Source organism: Dermacentor variabilis, chromosome 1 (assembly GCF_050947875.1).
Source record: "Dermacentor variabilis isolate Ectoservices chromosome 1, ASM5094787v1, whole genome shotgun sequence".
NCBI classification, from domain to species: Eukaryota; Metazoa; Arthropoda; class Arachnida; order Ixodida; family Ixodidae; genus Dermacentor; species Dermacentor variabilis.
The window spans coordinates 199,014,428-199,036,486 of record NC_134568.1 but is presented as its reverse complement, the minus strand read 5'-3'; the positions used below and the strand labels follow the sequence as shown (position 1 = coordinate 199,036,486).

At 40.8% G+C, this 22,059-nt stretch overlaps 1 protein-coding gene across 2 annotated transcripts in view; it reads right to left on the bottom strand.

The window, feature by feature from the left end:
- Window positions 1-22,059, bottom strand: part of LOC142590691 (solute carrier family 35 member C2-like) — a 59,582-nt gene that overhangs the window by 16,869 nt on the left and 20,654 nt on the right. For both annotated transcript variants that reach the window (XM_075703117.1, XM_075703113.1), the window contains exons 5-6: window positions 18,415-18,498; window positions 16,470-16,649 (exon numbers count right to left, since the gene is read on the bottom strand). In XM_075703117.1, the coding sequence (XP_075559232.1) occupies window positions 16,470-16,649; window positions 18,415-18,498 (264 nt within the window). The remainder of the gene's footprint in view (window positions 1-16,469; window positions 16,650-18,414; window positions 18,499-22,059) is intronic.

Below are 22,059 nucleotides of genomic sequence, written 5' to 3'. Positions count from 1 at the left end.
TGTGGAAAACAGGAAATTTTCTATTCGGCGACCCCTCGCACCATAATGCGAGTCTCCTCATGGAGTGCTGTGCACATTTAGGTCTCCTATGAGTACATAAGTTCCAGAAATACACCAATAGGGCTCTGAAATTCTGTTCTGTGCAGTTGGTAGCAGGGAGGAATGTAGATGGTAGTGATTGTGGCTAGCTTGTTGAACAGCAGCTGCTTCAAGGGACGTTCAGAGTTGTAATTGCTGGCAGGCAACACTTTTATCTACAATTATAGCCACACCGCCAGATGAGGCGAAAGTATTGTTGCAGTCTTTCCAAAAATCGGCATGGTGTCTTAGAAAGTTTGTCTGTGTGGATTTTAGGTGTGTTTCTTGAACACACAGCACTCTTTTCGACTTAGTCTACGAAGAAGTCCCCTAACATTCAACTGCAATATTTGTGTGTCCATATTGCAGGAAGGATGGTGCTGTGTGTCTAATATATAAAAGCTAACTTAACTTACAGAGCCCTTTTCGGGCCCTATGATGTTGGGTTTCTCTCTTTCTTGGAGGGGTTGAGGAACTCCCGCTATTCCTTAGGCACTTGCCGCACCATCTGGCTAGAGTGTGTCCATCACCTCTTCTGGGGCGCTGGACACCCACTCTTTCGAGTGGTTTGTACACCTTGAAGGCCTGAAGGCCTTGCCACAAGAGACGGGACCCTGGAAGCCACCAACCTGGAAGTTGATGGCTGCTTCTGGGATAGCGGAGCTGCGCTGGCTGCAACCACCAGCGGGGCAGATTGCGTCGCCACCGGCTCACTGTGTGTGGACCGGACAGCCACCGGAAGCCGTTGTGCCACTGCCCCATGGTGCACCACTTCGGCAAAACTTTTCTCTGGCAGGTTTTACACCCACCTTTGTGCCTCTTTAAACGAAATATTCTCTTTCACTTTGATAGTTACAATTTCCTTTTCTTTCTTCCAAGATGGACAGGACCGCGAGTATATTGTGTGCTCCCCATCGCAGTTCACACAGCGGACAGAGTTATCACATGATTCAGATGTGTGTTCCTGGGCACTACACTGAGCACACATCAGTCAGCCTTGACAGTTCTGTGAACTGTGGCCCAATCTTTGGCACTTAAAGCACTGAAACTGGTTTGGCATGTATGGTCTGACACGCATTTTGATGTACCCAGTCTCAATGGTCTCGGGTAGAACACTTGAACCAAAAGTAAGAATTATATGTGTTTTGTAAGAATATCCTTACCATCGCACCTCATCTTGATTCGTTTTACATTCAAAACATTTTGTTCCTTCAATCCTTCCAAAAGTTCATCTTCGGATAGCTCCAACAGGTCATCATCAGAAATAATGCAGGTGGTGTTCGCGGTGCGGTGCGGGGTCACAGTTACAAGACAGTCTCCAAATGCCACTAGATTCTGTAGTTTATCATGCTGCTTCTGATTGTGGAGTTCCAAAAGAAGGTCACTGCTAGCCATCTTCATCATATTGTAACCTGGTTCTATGGTCTCTGTCAAGGTCTTTGCAAGAATCAAAGGCGAGATCACCCTCATGGCCTTTTAGAGTTTCTCACTATGTATCACGTGGTAGCATGGGATGTTCTCAGTCTGTCGGCCAAGAAATTTAAATGCTTCTTCGGCGCACTCGCTTTTTTAGGGGGTGATCAGGAAATGTGGGAAAAGAACTAGCCTTACGAATGTTAATGTTTCAGCAGGAACGCCACTCACTTACAGTGGACCCCAACAAGGGGACACTGTAGGGCCTGCAAACGCAAGTACCATAAACGCCAGCTGTACGGTTCTGCTATAAGCATATATGGTATACCCAAGATTGGCTACCCATACAAGGTTAACCCTAGGTGCCTGGAAAATCAGAATTGAAAGGAAGAGGGGAATACAGGAAAGATTGCAAGTGAAAGAGAAAGATGAAGATTGGAGAGGAGGATAGGAAAAGGCAACTACCGAAGATTTACCCCAGGTGGGTCAATCCGGGGGTGCCATCTACATGAAGCAGAGACCAAAGAAGTGTGTTGCCTTCACTGGGGGGCCATAAAGGTCCAAACTCCCAGCATTGGCTCAACCTTTTGGTTTGGCTCTCTCTCTCACGATTTAAAAAGTCAATGCACATTTTGAATATTGAATTTTTTAATATATGTTCCAATTGATGTCTGATTTCATAAAAACCTTGAGAAGATGTAAACATTAGAAACTCAATGTCCTCATTACAATACTGCCTGGTGCTAAGCAATATTGAATACATCACAATTGGGTTGCCTCCATTTCCAATTAGAAAGACAAGTAAAAACGAATAGTCCAGTCCAGGATACCTAGACATTCCCCTCTTCAAAGGACCATAAATGCAAGAGTATCAATGAAAGCATCAACAAAAATGAAAAAAATTTAAAGTTTAATGCCAAATGCCCTAAAAGCCATGATGAGTGAAGAATTTTACAAGCAAGATTGAAAGCTAATCACAGAAAGTGTCTATACCCACAACAGTTTCATAGAAAAATCAGGATGTTGAACTGAACCTGAACCGAAAACCATACCTGAACTGGAATTCTAGCTGGAACTGAACCCAAACTGAACCTGAAGTGAAAATATAATAATGGTTACCGGTTCAGCACGGAACGGTTCAAGCATATAAGATGCAAACAGGTGCTCAATACATAATCAATTCCTGGAAAGAACTGCTACTTTTCAGTCGGCGCACCCCAAGAGATTGTTTAAAACTCAGGAGTCGTGTTATGTGCGAGAATAGGGATAGACAATAGACCGCAGATAGCTATGTACTGGCAACTAAACAGCCACTTTGGCAGAGACCCTTGCATTTATGAACTCGGCCATGCCAGTTGTGTTCCAGCGCCGAAACAAGGGCACCTCAGAATCACCACTTCAGGTGAAGTTCCCACTTGGGCCATTAGGCCGGCTCACTAATATTATCAGACACACCATAACATGCACACGCTAGGATGCAAGAAGCACAAAAAAGATGGTGTCCTCAAAATGAGATAATGGGAAAACCAACTATGTTTAATCAGCATGGCTTCTTGTAAGAGTAACATTGTGATTGCTAATGAATGCTGCCACCATCTCAGTGTGCACTAACAACGACAATAAGCGGCACAAGAATGTGCTTTTGTTGCGTGCCATGGAACAATGCACGTTTAGCACCTCCAAGCAGAGTACAACTTTCTTCCATTTCTGCACATGATTCCTCGGGCACAATATGCATGATTTCGACTTTTTATCTGCGCTTAGTCAGCGCAAGACTTTGCTCCACATTAAGCTGCAGATGCAATATCGTCGTAGTGTGTAGCACAGACTGTCCTTGTTCATGGTTCAGAAGCATCAAGCACCTACTTATATTTAAGCAAAAAGAGCAGAAACCTGAGCAAAATGGCCCTTGCTGGCTTCTTTGTTTGCTATGGACTAGAAGGTTTAAGTAGTAATTTATGTAATACTAATATTTACGTCATTTATGTAATATTATTTGACCAATTTCATCCTAATTGTATTTTTTCAGAACGATGCGCCGGGCTGGTATTGCCCTGGCTCTTTCAATGAGCACTATACACTGCACTACATGCATCTGGGACCTCCTGTTCCCTTTTTTTTAATCTTTCAGTGTCATCATGCACCAGGTGCTATTGTACTGCATCACGGTGTACATGTATCAAATTACGTAAACAAGCCTTCTGCTGTTGAACAGGCTCTGCACAATATTTTATTTCACTTTGTTAGAAATTGGAAATATTCACTATTCTATTCGATAATGGACAGCTGTTTCTGTCAAATACTCGTATTCGATTTGATCAGAAAATGATGTTATTCAAACACTGCCATAAATTTCTACTGTTTTCTGGGAAAACTGTACTCAGTATGGATGACAATAAGAAAGTTGTAGTTTTGCCTGAAAGGCAAAGCATTGATTGTGTTAGCAAATTATTAGACAGCTACAAGCAGTAAGGCTTCTCATTTTATTAGCTGTGTAAAACACTGTAAGCATTTGCTTACTAGCTAAATTAACAAGCACAGTGAAACATGAAAACATCTCACTCATGACTGTGGACACTCGCTGATGGAATGCAGGCGCACAGGCACCGACTACGGAGGGGGGAGGCGGTATCAGCCTACCTCCACCACCCAAACGTATACCTAAAGTGTCACTATTAGATTTATATCATCCACATCATTTGATGTTTCATTTGACTTGCCTCTACCTTTTCACTTAAAATTTTATTGTGGCTAGTAGCTTACTGCATCACTGCTGACACGGACGTGCATGGATTTTAATTCATATATATATTGTTTCACTTTATTTTTGCAAATCCTGACAATAGGAGGACAAGCGCATTAGAAACACCAGTGGCGGCTGCCTCATCTGTATTTCCTCACTTTTCATCAGTAGTACAAAAAAAAAAAATCAGGTGAAGTATAATTGCCCACTTGGAGGTCCCGAAGTAAAAACTGTCAGGCGGACCTCCTAAACAGGAAACAAATGGGGGTTAGTGCAGTTGTGGCAACAGTAGCAGGCTACATCATACAAAGGTTGTGTTTGTCAGCAGCGTTTAATAGAGCATTTTAATACAAAACTAGGTGGTGGTAGCATCAGAACAAGCAATGCTGTAAAGTATTGACAGGGACAGAAAAATATCAAAGAAATATAGAATGAAAATTAGGAACAGTACAATACAAATATATTTAATAATGTTTACATCGCACAATGAAAATACTAGGAGTTCGGTAATGAGTTAATATAATGCGCCTTAGCTTTGCGCTTAAAGGCTTCAAATGCACATGATTTGATATCGGACGGAATCAAATTCCACAATGATATGCCTGAAAACATGACAGTAAATTTCCTGTAGTTCAAACTTTAGGAAGGAGCAAATTGTGAGGTGTGGAAAACCTTGTGTTATTATTATTAGTGAGGTCAGTACGGGTAAAACTTTCAATACCTAGCTCCATATTTATGAGGTGGAACATTATGAGCAACAGCTTATGATCAAATAACATGCACAAGGGGAGAAGGTTTAGGGAATGAAAAATGGGAGCAGAGCAAGACGTAAAAGGTTGAAATGTCACCAATCGTACCGCTTGCTTTTGTAAAGCTTCTAGTTGGTGGAGATGAGTGAAGTATGTATTACCCGATGATGAGGGGCAATATGAAAGACAACTGTGAATATACACGTAATACAAAGACAAGAGAAAACTTAGCTGAAAAAAGGAGCGCACTTTGATAATGACGTGAATGCCAAAAGAAATTTTTTTAACAAGAGATTGGGCATGGCGGTTGAATTTTAAGTGCTCATCTAAGATAATGCCTAGAAATTTGGTTGACCCAGATCTTGTAATTATGTGATTGTTAAGTAATACAACTAAAGAATCTATGAATAATGTTTAAAGGCAATGAAATACCATAAATGCTGTCTTCGATGGATTGATATATAACATGTTTTTCAGGCACCATGCATGAACATTAGCGAGATCATTGTTTAGTTTGTTAGTAGTGTGAAGAAATTTTTGCCAGATATGAAAATGGTTGTGTCATCAGCATAGAGAAGGCAGTGGACATGCGTTAATACTTGTGGCAAATCATTAATGAACAATGAAAATAACAATGGCCCAAGTATTGATCCCTGAGGGACGCATCTATTAATAATTTTAGGTGAAGAAAAGGAACTATTCACTTGGGCTATTTGTGGTTGGTCTGTTAGGTAGTCATGAATTAACTGCAAAGGTGGGCCAGAAATGCCATAAAATTCTAGTTTGTATAGGAGGATGAGGTGGTTAATTGTATCGAATGCTTTAGTGAAATCAATAAAGAGCACTGACTATTAGGCCTTCGTCTATAGCTAATTTAACTTTGTCAGTAAACATACTAAGAGCAAGTTCTGTTGACAAATGCTCTCTAAAACCAAACTGATAAGGAGATAATAGCTTAAATTTGGATAAGTAATTAGTTAAATGCTTGTGAATAAGTTGTTCAATTGCCTTGCTAAGGAGACAAAATGCAAATAGGACGATGTCACAAGAAGCCAACAAACACTGACACCAAGGTCAACATAGGGGAAATTACTTGTGCTTAATAAATGAAATAAAGAAACGATAAATTAATGGAAATGAAAGTGGATGAAAAAACAACTTGCTACAGGTGAGGAACGATCCCACAACCTTCGCATTTCGCATGCGATGCTCTACAATTGAGCTACCGCGGCGCCGTTTCCCCATCCACTTTCTTGGGTATTTGTTTCCTAGTAGAACCCTGGAAGTGTTAGCCAGCGCCACTACTCACAGACCTTGGCGGCGGATGCAGGACATCCTTTCTGCCGCAGGCATCACGAGAACGTCATCTTTTTGGGTGAAGGCAGCCGGTCATTAAACCCACACATGCTACCTGAAGGCATCAATGTTGCTGGATTCGAGACCCTCATTATGTAATAAATGAGAAGAAAAGGGGTTAACCGAGGGGCCTGATTTTTTATTAGTCATATCATAAGAAGCCAACAAACACTGACACCAAGGACAGTGTTTGTTGGCTTCGTATGATATGACTAATAAAAAATCGGACCCCTCGGTTAACCCCTTTTCTTCTTGTTAAATAGGACGATAATTATTCAAACACTCACGACTACCTTTTTCAAAAATTGGGATTACCTTACCCATTTTGAGGCTTTTGGGAAAGACACTATATTTAAATATTTTATTTATTACGTCGGCAAGTACCGGTGAAATTTCTTTATGCACAAGCTTAATGTTTGACGGTCGGATGAGATCAAGGCCAGGACCAGTTGTTTTGAGTGATGTTATGATACTACAAACTTCTTGTGAAGTTGTAGGGTATAAGTAAAATGAATAGGAACAGCGTGGTAAACTAGGTAAGGGTGGTTCATGCTGTAGAACAACTATAGCACTAAAATGGCCACTGAAAGTGTTAGCGACGTTCTTAGGGTCGGTTAAGTTAACTGAATTGTAGCTGATGCATGATATGCCATTATCACTGGTATTAGTATTTAAAAATTCTTTAATAAATTGCCAGTTTCGTCTGGTGTTGTTTCCATTTTGTCTAATCTTGTCTTCGTAGTAATTGCGCTTAGCACATTTTAGGGTGGCTGCAAGAACATTTGAATATGCTTTGAATTGTGAACGCACTGTGTTATTAAATGGCTGAGCTTTGAGCTTCTTGCAAAGGTTGTCTTTTTTTACTATGGACCGCATTCAACTGCTGCCGATCCAAGGCTTTCTTGGTGTACTGAACCAGTGCAACACGGTGAAGTTAGTCATGCATAAGTTAGTGCACTCTGATATCTTCGCTGAAAAAGATGCAAAAGCTTTTTCTGCACACTGCTCCTGAAACACGTCAGTCCAGTCAGTCACACGAATTAGGTGAATTAATTTATTTGAATCAAAGAATGACCTGATGTTTTTTCTAGATAGACTAGATGTTTCGGAGCCTGCACTAAAAAATATGAGATAATGGTCTGTTATATCATAGTTTACTACACCGGCCGTGGTATGACCAGTAGGCAAGCTGGGAAGGATATGATCTATTAGAGTGCTAGAACTGCCTTGTTCACACTGAGTTGGAGAATGAATTAGCGAAGAAAATCCCCAGCTACGAAAAGTGCTAACATACTCAGAGCATGACTGACTGTTAGGGTCAATTATATTGATATTAATGTCGCCGCAAATTATAATATCATTGTTCACGTCAATTAACTTGTTCAGTAACTGCTCGAATTCTCTGCAGAACTCAATATAAGAAGACGAAGGTGAGCGATAGATGGACGCAATTATAATATTACGATTGGTCGGAAACAAGTTACTGCTTGACTGAAAGTTACTTTGATCTACTTCTAACCGAACGGATTTGCAGAGAGAGATGCACAAAGTGAGGTCATGATGGCATTTATATGACAGTTTTGAATTTACTAATATGGCCAAACCGCCACTACGATGTCCTTCGCGATGACAGTATTCAGAAGTATAACCGGGAAGACTGTATAGATTTCCATCATGTGATGACAACCATGTCTCAGACAGGCAAATGACAGAGAAAGCGTGGTCCAGAATGGAAAGAAACGTGACAAGATCATCGTGGTGCCTACGAATACTGCGGATGTTAAGATGTACTAAAGATAGCCTGGGCTGCTTTTTTTCAGCAGAGAATTAGTTTGATCAAGTGAAAAAACAGACTCAGACATGATTAATTGTAAAGATCAGAGCGTGCTAAGAAAACAACATGTGATTACATGAACAGAGATCAGTCACACGGGAGATGCGGTGCACATGGCTGTCTTCCGACTTTCTGGCCTTGATAGCGCAGTTGTCGGTCCACAGAAATTTCCAACCTTTAGATTTCTTAAGTTCTAGTGCCTGTGCAAGAAGTCGCTTATTTTCCGGTGTTAGATGATCGTTGACAAAAATAGATGTCGGTGGCTTATGCGAGAGCTCAATAGCGGTTGTAGTGAGTCGGGCCTTTCGCGCTTTGAGTGCAAAGTTATTGTTTTAAATTTCCACTGTAAATACCATGCACATACACAATTTATTTAAATATATATACACAGGTCAAATCTTATTACATATTTAAAAGAGGAGGAGGTAGCTAATTAACAATTAGTTCTAAAGGTATGAATAGCCTAATCCTAGAGGATGAATATGTTGCTGTATATTCACCTCGCTTCAATTGCTTTGTGTGCTTTTTTGACCATGAAAAAAAAAAGAAACTATAGACTTCAGTGACCCCTCCGGCAGAGTATTTTGTCAACGGCATGTAAAATGCATGTGAATGATATGCGCCTCAGTATGGCTTCTCTTTCCAATGAGCAATGCTAACGACTCATCAAAAAGAAGAAAAGCATTTCTAGTAATTTACAACATTTATTAGGGATGGAAACATTGTCACTTGCATGCAGAGGTTATAAATATATATAGGATGTCCCAATTAACTACCATGCACCAAGATTTAAAAAAAAAGAGCAATGCATTAATCGAAGAAAACCTAGTGCATATTGTTTTCAGTACAGTGAAGTAGCTGCCAGTAATTTTTCGTTACTGAGATTTAATGAGGTAATGGTAATTAATTATCTAACTCGAGACTTACTATCCTAATCATTAAAGCGTCCATGAGGCTTTTGTAGGCACAACCAAGGGACATCTAACTACGGTATTTTCAGCGATGCACTAATTGCGCACTAATTTTTTCCGACTGATAAGTTAACTCTACGAATTATGGAGCATACCACGTGACTGTGCTTCCACCCGCATCATAAAGCAGTGCCCTCAAACAGGCTCCCTCTGAGCTAGCCAGAACGAAATAAAAGAAATAAAGAAAAACTTTGTGATCGAGCTAGTGCCTTATCTGCCGTGCCCTGGCCGAAGTAACACGTCACGTCTGGTGTTAGTTGGAAACAAGCTGTGATAGCTGTTGTCTTAGCATAGATAAAATGCACCGATGCTTCCTTTCTTTCTTTTTTTTTTTTTTTTGTTGCCACGAAACCTATCACCACAAACGCGAATTCACGACATCAGTGCAGAGGTTTAAAGGTGCATTCTGTTTGGTCCCAGTCACCATGTCTTTTTCTAATGAACAGAAAGTAAACATGATGCTTCCCTTGGGATCTGCAAATGGAAGCAAGAGGAAGGCCGCAAATATATATATATCCGTCATGGAAGTGTGGCGGTAAACGAAACGCATCGACTATCATCAGAAATTATGAAAACGTGAGACAAACTGGCAGCTCCAACAAAAAGCAGTGGAGGACTCCATCTTTGAGTCCTAGTCTACGCATGGATGTTCTAGCATTTATGGCCTTAGACCATCATACTATCGTGCGGAACGTGGCCGCCCAGGTACCAATTTCCAAGTCATCAGTTTGGAGGCTTCTAAATGACAGCCGTTCACGCGTACAATCTTTACCAGTACCAATGCTTAGAAGATACGGACTTGTAGAATCGTGTAGATTTGTTGAATTGAGTCCTCACAAAAGCGAGTGAGTGATTGTACTTTTTGAAAAGCATCGTGCGCACAGATGAAACCAATTTTTGCAGAAATGCCAAGGTAAATTTGCATAACGAACACTATTGAGTGACTCCAGTTGACACTGGGTAAAGCGCATTGTCACCAGTACCAGTGGTTGTTCAATGTGTGGGGGGAAATTTATGCCGGTGCTATAATCAGCCCCATCTTCTTCGATCGCACACTGACTGGACAGCATTACATGGACGAAATCCTTGAAGGAGTGGTGGATGAGGTTCTCAGCAAAGTCCCGCCGTCACGTCTTCCACTTCTGTGGTATCAGCAAAACGGGGCACCCGCACACAGCAGCAGCCAAGCACAAAACTGGCTGGATGTGACTTTTCATGCACAATAAACTGAAAGGCACGGGGCTGTAAATTGGCTGGCTAGGTCACCTGACCTCTCTCCACACAATTTCTTTGTTTGTGGTTATGCGAAAGATTGTGCTTACACGATCGAGACGGACATCAGATTAGCTCAAGGCAAGGATAACGGATGCGTGCCGTAGAATTCCAGCATCTGTCATCGAGAAAGCCACTGAAGATGTGATAAAGCAGGCTCAGTACCACGTAGCTGCAGAAGGAGACCTATTCGAATACGTCCTCTAGGCAGCAGCTGGAGTTCAATGGCACTTACAAATTCATGGTTGAGAGCACACTGAAATGCTTTTTTTGTTTGTACGTTGCTTTCTTTTTGTGCAGACATCCCGATTGCCAATTTGGCTCATTTAGAAGTGGTATATTTACTTTCTTGAACGCATTGGTTTTGCCTTTTCTCTGCACATGGGTCGCTTCCTAGTCTGTTTATTTCGCTTTTATTTTTTGCCACGAACTTGTTTTCGCAGCACGTATACATTCTCATGAAAAAAATAAAACCGTTACTTTAATTTGGCTTTGGTCCAAAGCAAGTTCCTGGCGCGAAATATAGCTGCGCACGAACTCTTTCGATGAGGCATGAGCAAAGCCAAGATTTTGCCTATTCCATCACTTTTCGCGCTTCGTGTGTGGTCAGAGCAGCCCTTCAGTCGCGTTATCAAGGGGTTTTCATTATCAATGTGATCAGTCGGCCTTGAGAGACGGATAATAAATGTGACGTAGAAATGAGAGGAGAGGGAGGAATAACTGCGAAGCCGTGAAACCTGCTGTTGGTGCTCCTTCCGTGCCATTATCAAGGTGATGCGGTGTCTCTTCGGGTTTGCGACAGGCAATGCAGTTGCTTTTAATGAGCTTATTTGAAGGTGCTACATTATGGTGCGGGTGGGAGTGCAGTCACATGGTATTTTTCATATTTTATTAGGTTTGTTTGCCAGTCTGAAAACACAGCAGTTAGATGTCATTTGAGTGTGCCTGGGGTGCCTACAAATGCCTCATTACACTTTGATAATTAGGACAGCACTTCTCATGTTAGATAACTTATTGCAGTTACCGAATTAAATATCAGTAACGAAAGAATTACTGGCGGCTACTCCACTGTACTGGAAACAATATGCACTAGGTTTTCTTTGAGTAACGCAACTGCTATTTTTTAAAGTCTTGGTGCATGATAGTTGGGGAACACTGTATAATTCACTCAGCAACCAAAATGAGGCCAAGCCCGATTCACTCAAAATCAGAATCAACAGCGGTGATGCACAGCAGTGCTTATACTCGGACTCACAGGAAAAGAAAAAAAAAAGATAGAGAGATGCTGCAGTTTCGCCGGAAAGGCGAAGTAGTATTAGTGATAGCGAAGTACATGACAATTGCACAAAGGGAGATTGCATCACCGAGAGACGCCAGATTCTTGGTAGTGCAAAAGGACTCGGGCAGTGAAACTGAACTGTCTCTTATATGAAGTCTAGAAAATTCTCATATAAGGCCGTCTCTTCAGAGAACAATTCTTCGAGGTCACACGAAGTTTCTTCAAGTGCAAGAAATAATATATGTTATATATATATATATGGGGTTTGGAAAGCTGGTCGGGCCCCAGCCCCCTCCGGAAAAATGAAAACTTTCTGCCTATGCTCTGGCGTGATGAAGAGCTGCAGCAGCGGCGAGTGAATTCACCTTTGTATCGCCTCTCGCTTGAACGTGAACTAGGCGAGAGAGTACACAGCACACACAAAACCATCAGCTATCTTGGGTAGGCTAGCCTTCGAACCCACTGCAGATTTCCTCCAAGATAGAATGCAAGAGGCCGGAGTAGAAATGGAGATGCACACTACCCCCTTGCACACACATTCTTCTAGTGTAAGCACATCTCCCAGCTCCACCCCTTGCGTGCGCAACCTCCCTGCCTTCCTCCCTTGAGCATGTGAGAAGACGCTGCCACACCAAGCCACCATCTTTCTCGGCTCACCCTCACATGCTTTCCTTCGCACCTAGAGCACATGGTGCACGGCTGCAATGTTATCGCACTTGGACTTTATACGGAACCTCAAAGAGATTCCGCCGACATAGGCGGAAATTCTCCTGGAGTGTCCATATAATTTCTGTCACAATAAAGGAAATGCAGGAAAGAGGAAGGGCGCATCGAGGCAATGCACCACGTGTGGCACACTCTTGCGATAACACTGCCTAAGATGACTTGTCTTTTTATGTATGCCTGCTGTAGCTGTACAACATTAAACTTCATTGATGTTTACGCAAAAAAATTCAATTTTTGTCTCCCATGGGCCATAAAGCCCATTTATTCCACCACATGACAAAGCCTGCATATGTGCCATGCAGACAAGTCGATAGCACTCTGCAGCATTTCGCCACAGAGCAAGATAATATTTACTGTACTTAACCAGTTTGCAAACGATTATAAATTTGCATTTCTCCAAACCAGTCTGCGAACTGTTATAAATCTTTATTTCTCTGTACTGGAACTAAAGCAGAACAAAATTGCAACATGCTCAACCAGAACGCAATCCGAACAGATATTTTTTTCGGTTCAACGCTGTCAGACAAATAATCAAAAATTTTGAGCTGTAGTATTTACATCTGCAAGCTTGCTCCATCTCTGTTAAATGTGCATGGATGTTTGGAACACTGATAATTGAGAGCGATAGTGCACCACATTAAATGAACTCAAAACAAGTGAAATTATGGCAGCAAGAAAAGAGAGTTTCGATAACTATGCAATTGAAAAGGTTTTTATAAAAATGTATACAAAGTTTTTCTTTCTTCTATTTTTGTTGGACATTACAAACAGACGCTGGCAGAGGGAAAGTGAGGCACTTGTTGAATAGCAGCACCCACAAGACACATTCTGAGAAAACCAACAACACAAGAGGATGAAAACGACACATGACATTCCCTGAGGGAGCCAAAAGTGGGGAAGAAGCGCACAGAAGATGTGCAAGCTGAAGCAGACAATAATAAGCACAATGCTGCACGTGTACTGTAGGTGATGTGACATTGCGTGAAGGCTGTGCTCCTTTTTATCAATAACTGCAAGCACAAAATTAACCCCTTCCGTGCGACGCTATTATCCTGAATCCTGACCAAAAATGGCCAAATTATTTTCAAATACCGAAGTTGCCAACATGTTTTCCTTCCTCAGAAAGAACAAATTCGCTTCTGCTTGAACTGATCCATGGATTGTGTGCTGCCATCTACCATAAGCATGAGTAAGCACCAAGACAAAACTACACTTGTCCATGGCATTGCTAGGAAATGCAAAGTGCCACTAACGAGCTGAGCTCGCCCTTGGTTGTTTTTATCAGAAATGCGCGCGTGAACCCAGCCTGTCCAAGGCATGGAAGGGGTTAAATTAGGTGTAGAAGCCCCAGTAGTAGCATAGAAATAAATTTTGATGAAACACAGAGCTGCTCTTGACAGAGGCTAAGACAAACATATTTATCTGATGTTAAGTAAGAAAACTTATTTCATTGCAGTGTTTAATTCCTGTGCATCAACTTTAGCAGCTCCCTGCATCAAAGTAACAACATAATTCCTTATTTATTGGGGCACTACAGAGAGGCACTAAACCAGTTCAGACTGTTAATGTGTTCTTTCGAAAGTCTGTTTTTTTTTATTTTGTAGTAAGAAGGTGGTTACTGGATGAAAAAATGAAGGCCTAACAACCACTTTTTGAATTTCGTGCCGTAAGCCCAGTGCCGGTACGTTAGTGTTATGTTATGGATGCCAATGTATTTTCTCATACTTTGCCAGTTGTGTCACAGTAAAGATTCTCAAATCTTGCTAAACTCTGTCTTTGACTCCTTTAAAATATGATGGAGTCAATCTTTATTGATGAAAAATTAACAGCCCAAGCAGACACCGTCAAAAATTCATGACGTCACTGCAAGCTATGTGCAGGCAGTTCAAGATGGCATGTCTTTGTGGGTAATTTACTTGTACAGCTCAACTTATTTTTTTTTAGTGTCCCTTTAAGGGATATAATCACACATACCACATTTACTCGTGGAAGGCCTGCACATTATTTCTTTCAATTTTTTTTTTTACATGGTGTGGGCCTTACAAAAGGTAGGTTTATGGCTATTCATAAAAGCCTCGAACTGTGCTCAGACTGCTATGCAAATAAATTCAACGTCTGGCAGCTGAATATGAATGCATCAACAGATGCCAACCAATTTTTCAGTCACGGATTAGTGCCATATTGTAGCAGCTTGCAGGGGGAATAACCCATCACGCAGGTATGCACACAATGCCTAGTGAAACTTCTTTTTTTCAAATTTTTGCACTTTAAGGTGGGGAGGGGCTGCAGGCATTACATGAGGGCGGGCCTTGCACAAATATGACACTCCTTTCTATCATTTTGAGACATCATCTTTTCACTGGCACCACAATCACTGGAGACATACTGGAGGGCTGACAGCAGATTTAAGAGGTAGTTATACATCAAGGCCAATTCTAATTTCCCTACTATTCTCAAAAATGTGTGAAACACACACACACAAACACACACACAAACACACACACACACACACACACACACACACACACACACACACACACACACACACACACACACACACACACACACACACACACACACACACACACACACTCTCTCTCTCTCTCTCTCTCATTAGGAAAGCAATGAACCGATCATAATGAAATATGTAGCATCTCAAAGTAAAATTCTAGTGACCTTGGGGTGCACATATTTTACTTAAGCTCCCAAATTTTAAGACTGCTGAAAATTAGCACTTTCAGAAAAGGTGAACCACTAAGTTTACAAATACCTCAACTCTGCTAGAAAAAAAGTTATTGCAATTCTACAAACTGCAATTTATTTCAATTATGGGGTTTTACATGCCAAAACCATGATCTGATTATGAGGCACGCTGTAGTGGGGGACTCCGGAATTAATTTTGACCACTTGGGGTTCCTTAACGTGCGCCTACATCTAAGTACACAGGTGTTTTCGCATTTCGCTCCCATCCAAATGCATTAGATCCCGGGACCTCGTGCTTAGCAGCCCAACACCGCAGCTACTCTACGAACTGCATCCATCAGAGTGTCTAAATAGGTAAAACATTAGTATACAGTCTATATGAAATGGTCAGATTGTTCACACAAGTTTTTCAAAAGTCCTACTCACAAACTATTGGTACAGTTCAGAGCAATAACTAATTTATATGACTTTTTGTTTTAGTGGGCCACTAATATACTGAAAAGCTGCACCTTAATATAGATTTCCAGCTCATTTACAACCACGATGTGGAGGCTGTGAATGGAGCTACAGTATAGCATCCATCTCATTTTGTTAAATTTACTCATGAATGTTACAGGAAGTCATAAAGATATTAATCTTATAAGTACTGATGACCTTGCAAAAACAGCATTGCAGCTATAGTGCACATTTTTTGACAATTGAATAAATAAAACTATACTGAAAAAACAATTATGAAGAAATATTGCTCCATTCACAAAAATGTGAAACAACTTGCACGTTCGTCAGTAAATATTTTATTGCATTATTTTATCTTCTTGCACAAAATTGGAAAAAGAGAACAGATAACTGTTAGATGTTGATAAACAAATTAATCTCCCAAATTAATAGTTGTGATAAAAACCTCTCTTACTGAAGACGAAATCTGTGGATCTGACTGTCTGTAAAGCAATGGCACATATGAGCCTTCCGAAGGCTTCCATATGAGCCCTCGGAGACTTTTACTTACTGCAGGTAGCGTAAGACAGTGTTACCAGTTTTAGTACACCATTGTACACCTTATTTCCCCCTATTTGGCAAAAGCAGTGTGAAATGCTTTTTCTTCTGTGCACATTTTAAAAAGCATGAAATGCTTACACTTTTCAACATTGGTGAAGTTTTTTGGATTGTTCTGCATTGCCTTATTGCACATTATTCCTCTACAAATGCAGACAGTAACTAGTAATTTGAGTTATGTCTTTATGCTACTTAAGCTATTCTAATATCATACGACCACACAAAAAGTAAAATTTATATTTGCTAAGACAAAAAAGAAACAGCAACCCTTCTTTAAAATTTCCTTCACCACTTGCCTTTATAATGCCAGCAATGGAGAGTGTCAGACTGGAAGTGTATGTGAGCAGCAGGTACTCGCTCAGCTCCATCAAAAAGGCGAGCAAGGAGCCTGCCAGGACGTACTTGCACGTGCGCAGCACGACTTCAGCATCACGAAAACGGAACACTTTCTCTGAAGTCGCGATTGGAATTCCTGTGAATGAGGCCAAAAATGGTTTGCCCATGTACACTCGCAATGTTGGCAATGTACAATGGCAATGTTGGCAATGTACAATGGCAATGTTGGCAATGTACAATGGCAATGTACAATGTTTCATATAGAAATTTTCTGCACCTGCAATGAATACCAAACAACAGCAGATTTTGCTCCTTAATACTTTGTACAGTGCAATGAGAAACCAGAATTGTCCTGTCACTATAACTGTTGTTATCAGAAACCTATATCCTGAATGTTTGTACTTCAGATGCCCTCTGTTAGAAATGCTACATTTTTCATAAAGATTTGATACAAGCACAGACATTCTGCACACACTGAAGGCTACCATTAAAAACTAGCTCAGAGATAAAATATTTTTAAGTATCCAAAAGAGTGCATACAAAATGTGTAGAGTCAGCCCACATTGCAATTTGATAAAAACGCACTCAATGTCACTTACAGATACTCGTAAGACATTTGAAACAAGTGAAATATTATTTGATTTTGCAACCAAAGTGAGTGAATACAGAAGCACTATGATGAGCATTTTAAATACGCCTTATGGTAATTCGAACAACACGAAAATGAGAAAGCACTATGCCAGCTGTGACATTACCAGGTTACCAGACATGGAACATCAGTGCAGCAAAGATGAAGACATACAAGAAAACATGCAAAATACTGCTGAGCTCTACTTAAAGCAAAAGTAGAGATTTTCTTATGTAGCTCAAAAACACCATCAGGAATTGTTTGTCTGAAAGCAAAGCTTTCTCTGCCTCTTCCCCCCATTTTGCAGCTACTGCCTTGCCAAGTAGACAACAACTTGCACCACTGGTTATGTGCCCATTCTTGGCCAATGCCTTAGATGGGGCATGTGCCTGAATAGACAAGCAGAACAAGCGACAAATAGTGAGGAAGTCAGCATCAAAAGCAGCCGTGTGTGGAAAAAATGAAGAGAACAAAATGGGACTGGAGAGGGTACTTGGCGAGGAGCGTTGAGCTACAGAGAAGTGAAAAAGTGTGAAGAAAGAAGCGAAGTGAACAAAACTAGGACCAGAGAATGCACTGAGCCAGGAGCATGAAGCTATGGAGAAGTGAAGAATGAGTTGGCCACAGAAAATGAAAAGTCTGCTACAAAGAAGTGCATAAAAGTACATTCCATTTGCATCATAGAGTACAAATATTTTTGCCATTGGTGTTGCATTATAAAATTTGTTTTAACATTTGTTCAAACACCAAGGAAATTTTTGCTTAATACTAATTGCAAGATAAACGTGGGATATGGTGAATTTTTTTTAACCTTCCTAACTGAATCGCCTATGCTCTAGCAATGAGGCAAGTTCTGTTTCAGCTTTCGATGAGAAGTTAGTAGAATACCTAGTCAAAAAAATGCTTGTAGGTTACCATGTGCCACTTTTGCCATTTTTCTGCTTAGAATACAAACTGTACAGAATACACCTCTAATAGCATGCAGGATTCTATACTTTCACGACTGAGTTGCAGTGGTGGCAAGCACCTGTGTTGAATGGCATGCACCAAAACAAACTAAATTTGCAGTTTCTCAAAACACTGTGGCTGCACTAGATGCAATTTTCCCTGTTCTCTAGCTCAAATTCTGATTCAATTTTTTAATGCGTAAGAGTAAAATGGAAAGTATAATACTGCAGACAAGACCAACATTTTTATTAAAAAATTGAACTTTTCGAACCCACATTGCTGCATTTTCCCCGAACTGCCCTTTTATCAGGATAAATGGACTCACCTTCAAATGCTATGGCCAGTGGAAGAAGGCCAAGAATCATCCATGGCTGGACATGGAAGATCATGTCAATTGGATTACCTAAACCTGCATTTCCAGAGCAAATAAAAACCACGAAGTCAATCTTTAATACTCAGAAATGTAATATTGTGCCTTTCCATTGGACAGATTCACTTCCAACATTAAATTTAGAAGGCTGACAAGTTAAACAATGAACAAAGGCATAATATGGTTCTAGTATATTTTTGTGGAGGGGATATAAATAAGGTACCTAGATAAAACAAGGTAAAAATTTTTTTTGGACATTAGATAATAAAAGAGGATGTCTCACAGATAACACTTGGCAGAATTTCTTTTCAATTAACATCAATAATAGATCAAACACTAATGGCAACATTAACATGGCAGTAAGTTGAACATCAGGCCTATTCAGTACCGACAATAAAAATAAGAATCAGCAATAAAAAACAAAAAGGAGTATGCTATAAATAAGGGTAAAAGAAAACACAATATACAAAACTGTATAAGTATTATTTCAAAAGATTGCACAATACAAAGTGAATAAGGCAAAACAACAGTGATGACAACAATGACAACAGCAATAGAGAGAAATACCAGTAATGAGGTATTTAGTAACGAGGAAATAGTAATGAAGAAATTTGAAAATAACAGCTATTGAATGTGCTAAGTGTGAATTTTCGTTATGCTGCACTTAATACTACAGACATGTTGTCTGCAATATACTTGTGCAACTGAGAATATTTTTGTACTTTATGAAATTGGTTAATTAGGTAAGGTTTCTAAAATATTCTTATATTTTCTAATACTCTAAAATATTGTTCTCGTGCCTCTGCTTGTTTGAGAAAGTTGTAGAGTGTCAATGAAAAATGTGAATGTGACTGTGTGCATCATGACAACAGTGCACTCAAATGCTGCAGAAATGAACAAACTCGACTCTGTAACTGGTGCAGTGCCTCAGTGAATCAACGAGGTTCTGCATGTTGGTGCCAGTGCATGACAGCTGTGCTCCCTTAGCCCATCTATTTGATTGCAAACAGCACAAGTTGTTTCAACTTGCAACATTGTGCTGGAAAAGTTGCTATGAATGTAGTGGTGGCTACAATTATTGATGCTATTTTGCTGATGGGACCACTATCTAAGACACAGACTGAAGCATGTTCTGCAGTACTCTTCAGAGAAGTCTGGTGAGGGTGCGCAAGCTAGCCACCACACTATTAATCACTTTTGCATACTTTCTATTGAATAATCTGACCTGTAAAATTTTCAGTAGTGACATGTAATAGATAGTGAATAGCTACACACTATAGTGATGATACTTTGGTTATTACAGTGACAATGAAACATTCTGGGCTAACAACAACATTGCAAGCGAGCATTATTATCACCAGATGCCACAGGTGAGGTTTCTCAGACTGACACTTCACTGCACTTCTTTTTCTATGGCAACCAGGACTACGCTCCATTTCCGTGTCATTTTTATGTCGCGCAATATCATTTAAGCAATGGATTACCAACTTGCCCGGAATGCTGCTCTCTGCAAAATAAATTATCGGTCTCTTGGTCGCATTTAGCATTAAGATGGAGTTTACGCCTACTTAGGGTTGCACTGTCAAGCAACCCAACACACAGGATGCTCCATCCTGGGCGTGCAACAGTAGAGATGTGCCTGGCATCTACTCTGGGACAAGTCCTTGTCAAGGGAACTCGCACCGTCATCAACACCTGAGAACTGTGCCTCCCATACACCATATTTCCCAACTGCCTCCAAAGACGAGGGAGAATTTGGTGCTGGGCTCAGTCCTGTTTTTCTTGCCAGCTACTAGGGCAGTCTCTGTTCGTTTATTTTCATGCAGCGTGGTCCAAACCACAATGGGTGCCCCATGAGCCACTGCTGCTTTTGGCACATGCATTTTATCAATGATGTTTTGGTGCAGTTGGCTGGACTGTAAATCTTCATACAGGAAGCCTTCCAATTCATTTAGCAAAGAACTAATTAGATAAAATGTTAAAATAAACTCCAAGTTGGATAGCAAGATTGTGAAGAACACTGCACTAGTTTAACTGCATAGATTGCACTAAGAAAGGGACAATTTTCATTCACCCAAGAATAGCACTAAGTGCTTCGAGTTGTCAATTAATTCAACCTCACTTCCTGATCTCCCAACATCCTGGTTAACTCAGATGGTAGAGCAACTGCCCAAAAAAAGCATTGGTCCTAAGTTCGGTCCCTGGATCAGGACAAATTCTTCGATGGCAACACTTTCTTTCTGTGAAACTTTGCAAGTTCTCAGAAAGTTCCTTTGTAAGTTTGTGTTACTGAATGAATGTTTGATTTTTAATGGCGCAAAGGCCAAGTATGGCCAAAGAGTGCCAAGTCCATGGTAATGAGTTCGCAGTATACTTAATGAGTTCTATGAAGTTGGAGTGATGCGGCTGTAAAGGGGCCTTAAAAATAGTCGCTTTAACGTACGTAAAATCTGTATAATAAGATTATGGCAATGGCGTTTGACGTGCGCTATGAACATTAAGATGCATTTAAAAAGAACGATACGATGTGCAAAAATATATCAGGTTATAAGATTGGCTAGAGCACCACTGCCCTCTTAGAGCCCTTGAAACACAAGGGTTGGAGCCATGTGCTATGCAACACAATTATCGCAACGGCATCCTCTGGAACGAGGATGCTCTACGAGTTTAATGGGCTTATAACATGCAGGACAACATCATTTAAGAAATTGAGGACTGCCTTGATGTTAAAAAGCGGTTCTCTGCCAAGAAACATAGCCGGGTGAAGAGGAATGTAGTAACGGTATGCAAGAGGAAAATGCTTCTTTCTCTCCGCTTCAGCTTTCCAGCACTCCAGGAGGACGTGGAGGACGGTAAGCCTCTTCCCGCATCTACCACAGGTTGGAGGGTCATTTCCGGTGAGTAGAAAATTATGGGTGCCAAATGTGTGTCCTATTCTGAGACGACAGAATAGAACATCTGTTTGGCGTGATTTTGTTACAGAGGGCCAGAATCCTAACTGTGGCTTTATCACATGGAGCTTATTATTTGTTTCCGCGTCCCACAGGCGTTGCCGGTGGTTCCGTAGTTTTCTTCGTAAGAGAGGCTTCAGATCAGTAGCAGGGACCGCAGCGGTAAGAGTAGCTTGCAATGTAAATCTGGCCATTTGGTCTGCTAGAACATTTCCCTCAATGCCTCTATGGCCAGGCACCCAGCATATAATGATATGCTGGTTAGATATGTATGCTCTACACAGAACGGAGTAGAGCTCAACAAGTACAGGGTTCTTGTGTTTAGAGAGTGAATTCAGGGCTTTTACAACGCTTAGAGAGTCTGTATATATATGACTGTTTTTTGAAGTTTTGATTTCATTATATGCTTCACTGTCGACAATAATGCATGGGCTTCTGCCGTAAATACACTAGTTTCTGGGTGCAGTGTACCGGATTCTGAAAAAGATGGGCCGGCGGCTGCATAAGAAACCCCTGCATCCGACTTGGAAGCGTCCGTGTAAAACTCAGTGCAAGAGTACTTATACTGGAGTTCTAAAACATGCATTTTAATATGTGCCTCTGGCGCATGTTTCCTGACATCTACAAACGACATATCACAGTCTATGAT